Source organism: Haliotis cracherodii, unplaced genomic scaffold (genome assembly GCF_022045235.1).
Source record: "Haliotis cracherodii isolate W230 unplaced genomic scaffold, xgHalCrac1.p SCAF_22, whole genome shotgun sequence".
In the NCBI taxonomy this organism is placed as follows: Eukaryota; Metazoa; Mollusca; class Gastropoda; order Lepetellida; family Haliotidae; genus Haliotis; species Haliotis cracherodii.
Genome location: NW_027266278.1, coordinates 12,651,419 through 12,667,057, shown reverse-complemented (window position 1 = coordinate 12,667,057; position 15,639 = coordinate 12,651,419). Strand labels below are relative to the sequence as shown.

Genomic DNA, 15,639 nt, shown 5'->3' with positions numbered 1-15,639 from the left:
AAAACTGTGCAGCTGTCAGTATGGGAATAAGTGTGTACCGTTACACCAATTTCAGCAATATTGCAGCAACATCGTGGCAGGGGGGCACAATGGCCTTCACACAATTTACCCATGTGGGGAATTGAACTCAGATCTTCAGCGTGACAAGCAACCGCTTTTACCACTAGGCTACCCCACCACCCCCCTACTAGCATGGACTTACCATTTGTGCAACCATGAAACAATGTTTGAAGTTATGGAAAGGCACTTGATTGTAGTTCTTGTAGATCTCATACAACCACTGATGTAACACCGGCATCTGTAACAGACATCAGTGCAATGTAACATGCACCTGTAACATCACATCACATGCACCTGTTACATCACATCATGTAATAGCACCTGTTACATCACATCATGTAACATGCACCTGTAACATCACATCACGTAACATCATATGTTACATGCACCTGTAACATCACATCATGTAACATCTTATGTTACATGCACCTGTAACATCACATCATGTAACATCATATGTTTCATGCACCTGTAACATCACATCATGTAACATGCAGGAACCTACAATATGTAACATCATGATACCATTACAACATACCGTTACATTGTGTAACATACCTTTACATTGTGTAACATACCTTAACATTGTGTAACATACCATTACATTGTGTAACATACCATTGCATTGTGTAACATACCATTACATTGTGTAACATACCATTGCATTGTGTAACATACCATTGCATTGTGTAACATACCATTACATTGTGTAACATACCATTACATTGTGTAACATCATGAGCAGTGGGCTGAATGTGGTTTAATACTGAAGTCGGAAGCAATAGTAGTGACTTACTTCGATATTGAACTTTGTGACAAAGCCGAGATCTATGTACATTTGCCGGAGAAGAATGAGCATTTCAGAGTCGTCCCACTGCCAGTTGTCGAACGTAGGCTTCCGTAAATAGTCCCGCACTTCATCTGTCATCTGGACTTGACTGCCAACAACACACAGTCAGATGTTTTAGTGATTTTCTAACATCTTAGTTATTGTTTGTCATCATCTTGCAGCCGATAGAATAACAGTCTTCAAAAACATATTATTTTCCCATTCTTTTATCCAGGAATTTCAAGAGCTAGCATTAAGTCTTTGAAAAGGGTTGTCGTCAAATTCCCAAATTCCCATTGCGTCTCAGCTCTATATTTGGTCCTATATTCAATCAAGTACCATCAAACCAACAGGTAAAGTAGCTCAACACTCAAACACACTATGTCTATCTCCTTATAGAATCCCTGCGCCTACATCTTGAGTTCATTTCACATGTAAATAATTCAAAATGAATGAATGACTTTGTTTTTGAAGAACAAATAACATTGGAAACAAATCATCATTCTGACAAGAAAGTACAATAAAGTACATCGTTCTCTCAACACGTCAAGGTCCCTAACTTTATCATTGGCCACAGCCAAGGTAAGCAAAGCACATATTTATGATTAATATGATGGTTTCAAGAAATAGTCTCACCTCATTTTCATAAACTTTTCAAAAACCCGTTGGTTATGCTGCTCACTCTTTTTGAGAGATTTCTGTTTGTCCCAAAATGGCTGTAATGACGTCCCACTTGAGATATCCTTGAACAGACCTAACCAGCTTAAATGTTCAACACCCTGAAACAAAGAGAAATCATGTTAAGCCACACAGGACCAAGTCAGGCCTTCCCCTGTCCAGTCCTCTGATCACTTTGTACCGTATACACTGCAATAAGATCCCTAGGGCCCGCCCCACAACGCAATCTTAAACGTCAATGTAAATGTTACCTTTTTTTATATTTGTTATTTAGCTTTGCATCCTTTGCATGAATTGGGTATTTCTGCTGTTTATCACAGTGGAGTGAGGTCCATATGGATATAGTTGGTAGATGTTGACTACTTGGGTTAAAATGATGACCACAGTTCACTTGGGTTTAACGCCGCTTTGAACAGTATTTCATTTAAGATTATTGCACTTAAATAGCTATGTACATGCACATATGTGTGTGTGTGTGTGTGTGTGTGTGTGTGTGTGTGTGTGTGTGTGTGTGTGTGTGTGTGTATGGCTGCTTAGTAACTCTAAGTGGACAAATGCCGATATCATAGTGAGTGAGTTGGGTTTAACGCCGCTTTTAACAGTATTCCAGTTATATCGCGACGTGTCAGCTTAATGTGGGAGGAAAGCCTGAAGTTTTGCAGATCTCAAACGTTTATGACTTTGGTGAAACCCATGAGCACGGGTATGGTGCTGACAAATCTGGAAACATAATCGGGGTGAACCGGGATTCACAATTACAATTTCCAGGCAAATGTAAGGGATGCAACTCTACTCATCGATTTGCAGCATATCAGATGACTGCGACACCCTTGGCCTTCAACAGGTAAGATGCTGATAAACCAAGGATCATAATCACAGTGAATGTGGGATTCGAACCCATGCCCAGCGGACATCTGCAGCTGAGGGACACAACTCTGCACATGGAGTTGTAGTGCCTGACCACTGGGCCACTTTTGCCATATAGAAATGAAGGTTATATTTTTTCCAACAATGTCACACGAGAAACACATCTTGGGGGAGTGATTCACAGCCATGTTGGGATTAAACCTGGCCTTAACCCTGAGAGGCAAACACATCAATCAAAGGGCCACCACACAACCTTGACTGTATTGGTGGCACTTCTGATCTGGACATACCTCTAGCTTTTCCTTAAAGTCTTCCACCTTCTCCTTCATGTCGTGGACGATGGATGGGATGTCGCCGTTGTCCACAAACACCCGCTTCTCCAGCCTCTGTAACCTGGAAACAAACACATCTGCACTTGAGGGACTAACCAGAAACAAACACATCCGCACATGAGGGACTAACCAGAAACAAACACATCTGCACTTGAGGGGCTAACCAGAAACAAACACATCTGCACTTGAGGGACTAACCAGAAACAAACACATCTGCACTTGAGGGACTAACCAGAAACAAACACATCTGCACTTGAGGGACTAACCAGAAACAAACACATCTGCAAATGAGGGACTAACCAGAAACAAAAACATCCGCACAAGGGACTTACCAGAAACAAACAAATCCACACATGAGGGACTAACCAGAAACAAACACATCTGCACAAGGGACTTACCAGAAACAAACAAATCTGCACATGAGGGACTAACCAGAAACAAAAACATCTGCACAAGGGACCTACCAGAAACAAACAAATCTGCACATGAGGGACTAACCAGACACAAACACATCCCTGAAAGGTTAAGATATCAAATTATTTTTATCAGACATGAAGCTTGTTATAATTCTTCTCCCTGCACTCCCCCCACTCCCTTTTCATCCCTTCAACTGCATCCTAGTATAAATCTGCAGAACCAAATTTAAATAGATCCAGCAAACCTTATCCAAACCTGTTGCTCTTGTTTGTTCAATTTGCCCAAGTGTTTCATTCACATCCTCTTTGGTTTGAATAGGATTCAACAAAGTGTTTGAAGAGACTGTAAAATCATTGTATTGAGCTGTCAATGTCCATCACCAATGTCAACCACCAATACTTCACACAGTCAGTTTGTCTTATTAACCAACTCTACAAAGCAACAGACACTAAATCAGAATTTCTCCCTATTACTTTAAAATACCATAGAGTGTACTTGGCTAAGTCCCCCCTCTCATCATGTCCGGAAGGCAAGAAGGCGAGACCTTGGAGGGGTGAAATGGGGTTTAACGTCACGTCCAAGATTATTGCAATTATATAGCGACGTGCATGTACTTGTGTGTGTTTGTGTGGCTGCTTGTACTAGTCCGGACTGATGCCGATGTATAGTGCTAGCTCACTGAGATACCATGCCGCAGTTTAACATGAATACCCCACTCAGACACAGTATACTGACTCCGAGCCAACCAGTCCATCTTTTAACGTCTTTTGGTACGACGCGGCCGGGGATCGAACCCCGGACCTTATGCTCTACTACTAGACCACGGAGGCGGTCTCGGGACCTTGATGAGCCTGCCTCGACAATGGTGAGGTTCTGAGAGTAACAGCCACGGCAGATTATGGAGGAACTTTAGGCTACTCAGTGATGTTCAGAGTAGGAAGATATTTGATTCCTGCTGCATCCCTGTAGCAAGACAGGAGGAAAAAGCCCGATTCTTTATCACTGCCAATATTGGTGTAAATGATTGTTACCAAACACCCACCTCACTACCAAACATCCACCTCACTACCAAACACCCACCCTCACTACCAAACACCCACCTCACTACCAAACATCCATCTCACTACCAAACATGCATCTCAATACAAAACACCCCCCCTCACTACCAAACACCCCACCTCACTACCAAACACCCAACCTCACTACCAAACACCCCACCTCACTACCAAACATGACATGTTTGTGACATAACGGTCATTCGGTTGCGAGTTCAACTCCAAGCATGGTTGAGGCCACCTATCACAGTGGGGAGTTTTGACTGGTGGCAGCGATAGTATAGAGAGCTCCGCGAACGGACTATCGCTGTGATGAGCTTGGTATCTAGCACACCTAAGGGACACAACCCTGTACAGGTATCGACCACACCTAAGGGACACAACTCTGTACAGGTATTAAGCACACGTAAGGGACACAACTCTGTACAGGTATCGAGCACACCTAAGGGACACAACTCTGTACAGGTATTGAGCATACCTAAGGGACACAACTCTGTACAGTGATCAAGCTGTAGTTGCTTGTGGACCACCGTCTACCCTCACACCCTTGTGATGTAGAATTAGTAACATGGGACCTCATCAAAAAGGTAAAAAATCATAGTATTTCAAACCTAAACAAAACATTTTTGAACAGTGAGTGAGTAAGTGAGTGAGTGAGTGAGAAAAGCCCAAAGTGCAGGTATCAGACTGAACAATTGACTTCCTAAAATACAACTACAATAGACCAGCACCATCTGGATCATTAAAAGAAATTTATAACTGTACAATTTGCATACCATGTTTCACATATTGCATTGTATCAAGATTGTTTAACCTGACAATATTTGATTCCATCCCTGTTCCCATCATATCAAGATCGTTTATCTGACAATATTTGATTCCATCCCTGTCCGCATCATATCAAGATCGTTTACCTGACAATATTTGATTCCATCCCTGTCCGCATCATATCAAGATCGTTTAACCTGACAATATTTGATTCCATCCCTGTCCACATCATATCAAGATCGTTTACCTGACAATATTTGATTCCATCCCTGTCCGCATCATATCAAGATCGTTTACCTGACAATATTTGATTCCATTCCTGTCCGCATCGTAACAAAAGGTTTCTAGGTCAAGTCCAAAAGCAAACTGGAGTTAATAAAGTTAACCTGAAGTTCACCTCTTCATGAAGGAAGAATACAAGCACACAGTTGTCAATGTCACATGAAATTTAATAGACTGTAGATTGCATCAGATTGATAGGGATTGCTCAGAGACAGCTGCTGCGGAATCAGCCGTCACCAGATGTAGATTAACATTGACTGAAATACAGGGCAGGAGGTAGGACGCTGTACAATTATTAGTTATTGAACCTAACTTTAATAATGTTTTTGAAGTTAAGAATTATCCATTGACTGAAATGCAGGCCAAGGGCAGGAGGTAGGACGCTGTACAATTATTAGTTATTGAACCTAACTTTAATAATGTTTTTAATGTTAAGAATTATCCATTGACTGAAATGCAGGCCAAGGGCAGGAGGTAGGACGCTGTACAATTAAAAGCTATTGAACCTAACTTTAATAACGTTTTTGAAGTTAAGAATTATCCATTGACTGAAAGACAGGCTAAGGGCAGGAGGTAGGACGCTGTACAATTATTAGTTATTGAATTCAGCTTTAACACACAACTTTTTAATGGTAAGAATACCACATTCTCAGCATACTTAAAAACAAAAAACAAAATATTTGTAAGTGTGTCAGATCTCAACTATTTTTTAAATTTACAGGCACTCTTTTACTCAATGTTTGTCAGGCTTTCTGTTACAAAAGTGTCACTTTTTTTCAAAAAACCGAAGAAACTACAACATGGTATTTTAAAAACATTTAGTCCAATTATTCATTGCCAGCAATGTTAGAGAAGAAGTATGTGGTGATTGCATGTAAAAAAACCATCAGACTGGCAGACCAATCAAAATAAAGCCTCCAATACCAGGGAGAACTTCTTTATGAATGCATTAATAAAAAACCAGACAATTTAATTTAATTTAAACCTACTTTAGTTTTTTCGACAAACTGAAATGATACTGGGTGGTCCAAAATGAAATTAAATTCATGAAACGTTTCATGAAACATGCCTTCAGACATGATTTACCAAAACACATTCCGAAATCTGAAATCGTGACAGGCTCTGCTGACATGGAAAAGTCCTGGAATAACACGAGCAACAAGACACCACACATATGTAGTTGGCTACATTTCATTTATATTACAGGGCAGACAGGGAACTATCAGTCCATATCACATGCTGGTGATACACTCCCTCACAAGTGCTGTATTCATGGAGCTTGTTATTGTATCTAATATTGACGAGGTGTAGACCACAGCGAAAGCTTAAACAGATGTTGAATATAGAAACTACACCGAGATAAACTGGATACAGGTTGTGCATTGGTCAGAAATGTGTTGGAAGAAAATCTTGTGGCATGTACGCTCTGAAGCTATTGCATGTGCTTGTGGTTCTATCCAAAATCAGTGTTGGGGGTGAAATAATGTTTGAAATACTAGTAATAACATCTGGAGCTTCATTTAATACAAGTAGATTAGAAAAACAGACTTTTAGACATAGGCTTTTAAAAATGTTAAAAATGGTCAAACTTTTCCCTCGGCCCGGTTTGATTCCCCACATGGGTATAATGTGTCAAGTCCATTTTTGCTTTGCCCTAGAATATGGCTCAAATATTGCTAAAAAGTGGAAAAAATACACCCACTCACAATATTGATTGATTGATTGATTGACTGAGTATGGTTTTACGCCGCTTTTAGCAATACTCCAGCAATATCACGGCGGGGGACACCAGAAATGGGCTTCACACATTGTACCCACGTCGGGAATCGAACCCGGGTTTTCGGCGTGACGAGCGAACGCTTCAACCACTAGGCTATCCGACCGCCCCCACTCACAATAACTAAGAACCACAAAAGAAAGAATTCTGGAATTTAAAACAAAATTCTGTTGTACATCTTTATTTCAGATCTCTAACCAAAAGAAAAATGAAAAATAAAAGAAAAAACAAGTTACCAAGATTTGGAATACTAGGCACTCTGCGGGCATTTCTCATCATAGGGAGTGGCCTCGGTGTAATTCTTATTCAAGTTTATATGATCAAACTTCCAAATCTGGCCAACCACAGAAATGCCCGGATTCTCTTCAAAGAAACATCACACCAAACAACAATTTCAAGATCAAACACAACCCTTGCAAGAGTTAATGCAGGGCCAGTTGGTCCTTGGAACCAATCAAATACAACCCTTGCAGTGCCTGTCAGTCCTTGGAACCAATCACACACAGCCCAGGCTACAGCTACCAGCAAACTTGAGAAAATGTTAAACCGTTTATCAAGAATGAACATAATCGCATCAACTGGAAAAACTCAAACTGAATTTAAGGATGAAATAGAAACATTTGTGAAGGAAGAGTGTGTACAAGTTCTTGGTTCCAACCGAAGTGAATTCACAGATCTCAGCAGCACTGAAGAGTCAAAATTGATCCTGAAGACCTTAAGTCATTTCATGAACAAAGAAGAAGATTCTGACGAACTTAATGAAAAAATAAAAACATTTATTTCCCTACCACCCAATTCAGCCAAAGATGTTTTTTTGAATTTACATGAATTTTCATGGAGTCTGGATTCTCGGATCTGTGAACAAAGTCCGTTTCTTGTTGGTTTTGTGCATTCAGCTCCAGATCACTTTGAACAAAGACAGGAAATCCGAAAAACCTTTGGATCCATAAAAAGAATTGACACTAAATCAATAAGGACTGTCTTCATGCTAGGACAGTCACTAAATTCTACAAAACAGGAATTAATAGCCAACGAATCAAAACATTTTCAGGACATCGTGCAAGGTAACTTCATTGACTCGTACAGAAATCTCACCTACAAACACATAATGGCTTACCACTGGATCAATACAAACTGCCGACATGTTGACTTCATTATGAAAATTGACGATGACACAATGGTGAATATTTATAAAATAGTTGACTATCTGAAAGTGAAGTCAACAAAAAATCTATTTCATTGTTATCGACTAGAGTCTTTATCAATTCCGTTTCGCCGCCCCAATGCACGAGTATATGTTCCTGAACATGTGTATCCTTTCTACAGGTGGCCAAAGTCATGTTTGGGGTTTGGGTATTTTGTTACACAGGACATCGTGACGAAAATTTTAGAAACATCAAGGGATGCAAAATTCATAAATACAGACGATGTGTTTGTGACTGGGATTCTGACACTGAAAGCTGGTGTGGATGTCACCACCTTGTCCAAGAGAGATGTGGAGCTGTTTGCTGCCAGTGACCAGAGAAACATGTCTTGTGAATATGTGAAAAACTTGATGTTTGTGATTGACAGAGACAAAGGTCAAAGGGGTACCTTCAATGGCTATTGGGAAAGATTTGACAAATGTAAAAGTACCAACCACCCTGCTGACAAATAAAGACTTGAAACTCCACACGACCAATGATCATCATCCATGTGCAATTATAAACTTCAAGTTCAATGATAAACCCCCATGTTCAATGATAAACTTCCATTTGCAATTTGTTAATGCAATGGTTGACCTCAGTACGTAATATCCAACCTCTATGTCCATGGGAAGTGATGAACTTTCATAAGCAGTGATGAACCAACACAAGCAACCATCAGCCACCACGAGCAACCATCAGCCACCGAGAGCAACTATCAGCCACCATGAGCAACCAACGTCCACCACGAGCAACTATCAGCCACCACGAGCAACTATCAGCCACCACGAGCAACCATCAGCCACCGAGACCAACGATCAGCCATCAAAAGCAACCATCAGCCACTGAAAGCGATGATCAGCCACCAAGAGCAACCATCAGCCACCACGAGCAACCATCAGCCACCACAAGCAACCATCAGCCACCACGAGCAACTATCAGCCACCACGAGCAACCATCAGCCACCACGAGCAACTATCAGCCACCATGAGCAACCATCAGCCACCGAGAGCAACTATCAGCCATCAAGAGAAACGATCAGCCACCAAGAGCAACCATCAGCCATTGAAAGCAATGATCAGCCACCAAGAGCAACCATCAGCCACCACGAGCAACCATCAGCCACCACGAGCAACAATCAGCCACCACAAGCAACAATCAGCCACCAAAAGCTACCATCAGCCACAAAGAGCGACCATCAGCCACCACGAGCAGCCATCAGCCACCATGAGCAACCATCAGCCACCACGAGCAACCATCAGCCACCACGAGCAACCACGAGCAACCATCAGCCACCACTAGCAACCATCATCCACCAAGAGCAACCATCATCCACCACGAGCAACCATCAGCCACCATGAGCAATCATCAGCCACCAAGAGCAACCACCAGCCACTGAGAGCCACCATCGGCCACCAGGATCAACAATCAGCCATTGCAAGCAATAATTAAAGTCTACCAGGTCAACTTCCACAAGAAACAGTGAACCGCCCTGAGAAATGATAAACCTTCATAAGCAATAACCCACCTCTCCACGCAGCAATTGATCACCCCCTCCCTCCCCTACCCCACCCCATTGATACATACTTCGATCTAACCCCAGACTAACCACCACATTCTTCAACAGCAGGTCTGCCTGAGTGAATGTTATTTTACAGCAGTCAGCATATCCTCACATGGCTGTAATCAAGTCATGGCCAGACTGGCTGATGTAAGATCGATCAATTCTATCCAGGTATGATGTGTGTGCTAGGCCACACATTGCTGCCAGCCATTCCTCATCTTCATCAGCATGCCTGCGGTCCAACTCTGTCCCTGGGATCCAACTCTGTCCCTGGGGTCCTACTCTGTCCCTGGGATCCTACTCTGTCCTTGGGGTCTTACTCTGTCCCTGGGGTCCTACTCTGTCCCTGGGGTCGTCCTACTCTGTCCCTGGGGTCGTCCTACTCTGTCCCTGGGGTCCTACTCCTCTGTCCCTGGGGTCCTACTCTGTCCCTGGGGTCCAACTCTGTCCCTGGGGTCTTACTCTGTCCCTGGGGTCCAACTCTGTCCTTGGGGTCTTACTCTGTCCCTGGGGTCCTACTCTGTCCCTGGGGTCTTACTCTGTCCCTGGGGTCTTACTCTGTCCCTGGAGTCTTACTCTGTCCCTGGGGTCCTACTCTGTCCCTGGGGTCTTACTCTGTCCCTGGGGTCTTACTCTGTCCCTGGGGTCTTACTCTGTCCCTGGGGTCCAACTCTGTCCCTGGGGTCCTACTCTGTGCCTGGGGTCCAACTCTGTTCCTGGGGTCTTACTCTGTCCCTGGGGTCTTACTCTGTCCCTGGGGTCAGTCCTCAGTTGCCAACAACAAACGTGTATGGACTTCAAGGTAATGACATTTTAAAACATAACCTCTTGAAAAATAAACACCAATTAAAATTAAAATCCCGTTGTTGTGCCGTGCCGTTGCTTTTTGCTGAACTGTCACAATACTCAAAATAGTTTTTCTCTGGAAAATATCGCAGCAGTTAATTAAACTTTGCCTTAGTTAGAGATTCTCTTCATGAAAATGGCTTTTCACCAGCTTACAAAATAAATATTATGCAAGGGGAAACAGAGGACATGGTATCCAACTTTTCAACATTGTTTGGCTATCATGACAAGCATCAAAACCACCAACAGAAGACACACATGGGGTACAAGGTGCCTATTCCACATAGAATCTCCATGGGGAGACAAGCATGTGGTATTGGGTGCCTATTCCACACAGAATCTCCAAGGGGAGACAAGCATTGGGTACAAGGTGCCTATTCCACACAGAATCTCCAAGGGGAGACACGCATGGGGTACAAGGTGCCTATTCCACGCAGAATCTCCAAGGGGAGACAAGCATTGGGTACAGGACCTGTTTTAAGCCACCATGACAAATCATCAGACAACTTGAGTGAATATAAAACTTGCAAGAAAATGTAAATCTCCTTACTTAAGTATTTCCATCCTCAACAGTACCAAAAATATCTAAAAAAATATCTTCATCCTCTCCAAGGGTCAACACCCAGAGCACAAATTATTTCAATTATGGAATAAATAAACGCCCAAAATATTTTCTTTTCACCATAATTACATATCATTAGATTTACACTAAATCCTTATGTCAAAAGTCAAACTGCTGTGACAAAAGTTACTTTCTTTGGCATTGAATACCTTAGACACCAGAAGCAAATTATCTCGTAACCACTCGTGTGAGTTAGGACTTAATGATATAATCACATCCAATTTACAAAGTCTTTATAACTATGTACGATATTTCTGGCATATATTGGATTTTCAGAACCTGATGATGATCTCATCATTTCCATTTCACTCCCATCCTTTCATTCATCGCTTTTATGAACATGCTGCAAAAGCCAGTCATCTAACAACAGTAACCCTATCTGATGAAAAGCACCCACTATCGTTAATAATTGGATAAAGACGACCATCAATCACCTCACTGATTAATTTCGGGAAACAAATTACATTTATCTTGTACCTCAACATGAGGCTTTTCTGCCTATGTCAGCCATGCCGCCATCCTACTGTTCTCATCATTCAGACGGGCTGAGGATCTGGACGCCATGCCGCCATCCTACTGTTCTCATCATTCAGACAGGCTGAGGATCTGGATGCCATCCTACTGTTCTCATCATTCAGACGGGCTGAGGATCTGGATGCCATGCCGCCATCCTACTGTTCTCATCATTCAGACAGGCTGAGGATCTGGATGCCATCCTACTGTTCTCATCATTCAGACGGGCTGAGGATCTGGACGCAATCCTACTGTTCTCATCATTCAGACGGGCTGAGGATCTGGACGCCATGCCGCCATCCTACTGTTCTCATCATTCAGACGGGCTGAGGATCTGGACGCCATGCCGCCATCCTACTCTTCTCATCATTCAGACAGGCTGAGGATCTGGATGCCATGCCACCATCCTACTGTTCTCATCATTCAGACGGGCTGAGGATCTGGATGCCATGCCGCCATCCTACTGTTCTCATCATTCAGACGGGCCTAGGATCTGGACGCCATGCTGCCATTCTACTGTTCTCATCATTCAGACGGGCTGAGGATCTGGACGCCATGCCGCCATCCTACTCTTCTCATCATTCAGACGGGCTGAGGATCTGGACGCCATCCAACTGTTCTCATCATTCAGACGGGCTGAGGATCTGGATGCCATGCCGCCATCCTACTGTTCTCATCATTCAGACGGGCCTAGGATCTGGACGCCATGCTGCCATTCTACTGTTCTCATCATTCAGACGGGCTGAGGATCTGGACGCCATGCCGCCATCCTACTGTTCTCATCATTCAGACGGGCTGAGGATCTGGACGCCATCCAACTGTTCTCATCATTCAAACGGGCTGAGGATCAGGATGCCATGCCGCCATCCTACTGTTCTCATCATTCAGACGGGCTTAGGATCTGGACGCCATGCCACCATCCTACTGTTCACATCATTCAGACGGGCTGAGGATCTGGATGCCATGCCGCCATCCTACTGTTCTCATCATTCAGACGGGCTGAGGATCTGGATGCCATCCTTCTGTTCTCATCATTCAGACGGGCTGAGGATCTGGATGCCATACGGCCATTCTACTGTTCTCTTCATTCAGACGGGCTGAGGATCTGGATGCCATGCCACCATCCTACTGTTCTCATCATTCAGACGGGCTGAGGATCTGGACACCATATGGCCATCCTACCGTTCTCATCATTACCTCTAATGTGACCAAATGTGGCGATTCTGGGGTAAAATAATGGGTACCCCTCATGTCCACAGCGTGAGTGAGTGAGTGACTTTAATACCACATTATCTCAATTAATGGAATGTGAGTGAGTTTGTGAGTATGGTTTTATGGCACTTTAAGCAATATTCCAGGAATTTCACTGCAGAGGGACACTAAAATTGGGCTTCACACATTGTACCCATGTCGGGAATCGAACCCGGGCCTTCAGCATGATGAGTGAACTCCTTAACCACAAGGCTACCCTCCTCTCTCTCCCTCCCCCCCTACACACCACAGGCATGTGAGTTAAAAGTTGGAGGACAGCCTGAAGTGATGCTGGTTTACCTCAATGGCATGGCAGGCTATCAATCACTGGTCTGCCTACATAGGTGCCGCTACTTCCAGATCGGCATAATATACCTGGAATATTGGTGACTGGCAAAACACAACAATCATTGACTAATGAAACATCATCACAAATCCTCTCTGAAGTTAAATAAGCAGCATCTCAATGTCAAAATACATTTTCACACGCTAACAAAACACTTCTAGAGTCATAGAACGAGGACTACTTTAGCACATGCCATTCCATCATTAGTTCCATCAGCACTTCATGGCTCCCCATGAGAGGATGAGACACGGATTATTGGAGATCTACTCCACATCATTGATACCAGCGTTTCATTACGACGCTTGATATAGTAGACATACATAATTACACCAATAATTGCTATTGATGAAAGTCACTAGACTCGTGAATGACACCATTCCTCTCGACCCTTAGTTTTGACGTTGTTGTTTTATTGAAATACATCCAACATGGGAATTGTCACTAGATCTGCAAGGTTACTCGGTGCATGCACGTCATTGAGGGGGAAGAAAACATTATCTCGGGAAAATCAGATGTTTTACTCCGATACGCTACCGCTCCACCTGGAGATCTGAGATCGTCTATAGGAGGTCGCATCAAGTGAACTTTCTAATCAGCCAATCAGCATCAAGATATGTAAATTTCTTCAAAGAGTGAGCAAAACATTCAGCCAAGCATGGCTGATGTTTGGAGCTCGAAATGAAAATAACTGAAGATATTCTGAATAAATGCAAATAAAGCCATGCTTCTATATTGTGGTGGATATTTCCAACATCGTAGTTTCTGAGTGCTATTTCAGACATTCAGTTGAAGTTAAATGTGTGAAAATGGGGTCCAATTTAGGGTTGGGACGAGTCCAAATTTATTACCCATTGTAGGTTTCAAGAGATAGATACAAAATGTCTGACTGGGAATTGTTTTACTGCAGCCCTGGCCATAACTCTCAAGATACATGTATCAAACGATCTGATCATGAATACACTGAGGTTGACTGAAGCTTTATCTTTACTTAAACATACACAAGTCAAAAGGAATGTGTGCATTGCAGAAAGATATGCAAACATAAGCAACTTGTAGTGTAACCACTGACCTATAGTGAGTTTTTGTCATTAAACAAAATATCACTTGACAAACCACAGGGTACCACTCAGTACCAGAACTTCCCGTCCCAACCCTCGTCCAATTCTATAGATATCGTGAATGTTGTTTTACGACACATCTCTAATACGACAGTCTGAAAACAATTTTTATTGGACAAGCAAGGACCCACAAGAAAACTGAGGCAAATTCAGGTGTCAACATTTTGGACCAAGCATGTGAAGCATGTGAGTTGGTTGGTTGGTTGGTTTGTTGTTTTACGCCGCACTCAGCAATATTCAAGCTATATGACGGCGGTTTGTAAATAATTGAGTCTGGACCAGACAATCCAGTGATCAATATCATGAGCATCGATCCACGCAATTGGGACCGATGACATGCATCAACCAAGTCAGCAAGCCTGACCACCCGATCCTGTTAGTTGCCTTTTACGACAAGCATAAGTTTCTGAAGAGAAGATGAATGCAGACATTGGTGGCGTGGGAAGCTACGACTCAACTTACCCTTCAGTGAGTAGAATATTTAAACAGGAGTTTCGATGCTGCTTCTTGAGAACTGGTTAAATATATGATGAAGCCTTCGCTGGCTTTCAGGTGAAACAAGCATAAACTATTCCTACCCAACCAATGATACGTTCTACTGAGTGCACGAGCTAAGTTCTGCACGCAAAAGCAAAGTCCAGTGTTGTCGTCATGGAATGAATGTTTAAGAGAAATATCTCGTATAATGGCATATTCATAATGTCGGGAACAGTATTAACAGAATTAAAACATGGCCCATAAGGACAGTAATTTTATGTACATAAACTGCCAGGAAAAAGAGCGTATACACTGATGTTTGATCTTGGCTAAAAATGAAACAAACAAGAAATAGTTGTTTGATGGTGATGGGTTACACAGGTATAATAGTTCTATTTTGGACCCCAAGTTTGCAGTGTTTTGGCACCTGTTGCCTAGCAACAACTTTTGTAATTTTTGGATCAAATCCAATTTTCAAGTGTATACCCTCTTCTACCCTGCAGTTCAGAAGTAATTAAGATTGTCTTACCTTTGCTCTAACGAGTTCATGTCAAAACCAAGGTGTGAGACTAAAGTTGTTGGTTTACCTGTAAATATGAAAATATCATGTTCCAAGATAAACACAAAAAATGAAACAAAAGATATCAAAGAGC

General features: G+C 42.6%; 1 protein-coding gene across 4 annotated transcripts in view; it reads right to left on the bottom strand.

Moving 5' to 3' along the window:
* The window catches only part of LOC139471492 (high affinity cGMP-specific 3',5'-cyclic phosphodiesterase 9A-like), a 90,355-nt gene that overhangs the window by 13,618 nt on the left and 61,098 nt on the right, over positions 1-15,639 (bottom strand). For 3 of the 4 annotated variants that reach the window (XM_071253846.1, XM_071253847.1, XM_071253849.1), the window contains exons 3-7: positions 15,516-15,573; positions 2,725-2,827; positions 1,526-1,668; positions 857-998; positions 203-298 (exon numbers count right to left, since the gene is read on the bottom strand). In XM_071253846.1, coding sequence (XP_071109947.1) covers positions 203-298; positions 857-998; positions 1,526-1,668; positions 2,725-2,827; positions 15,516-15,573 — 542 coding nt within the window. The remainder of the gene's footprint in view (positions 1-202; positions 299-856; positions 999-1,525; positions 1,669-2,724; positions 2,828-15,515; positions 15,574-15,639) is intronic. The other variant, XM_071253848.1, reaches the window with a different exon arrangement.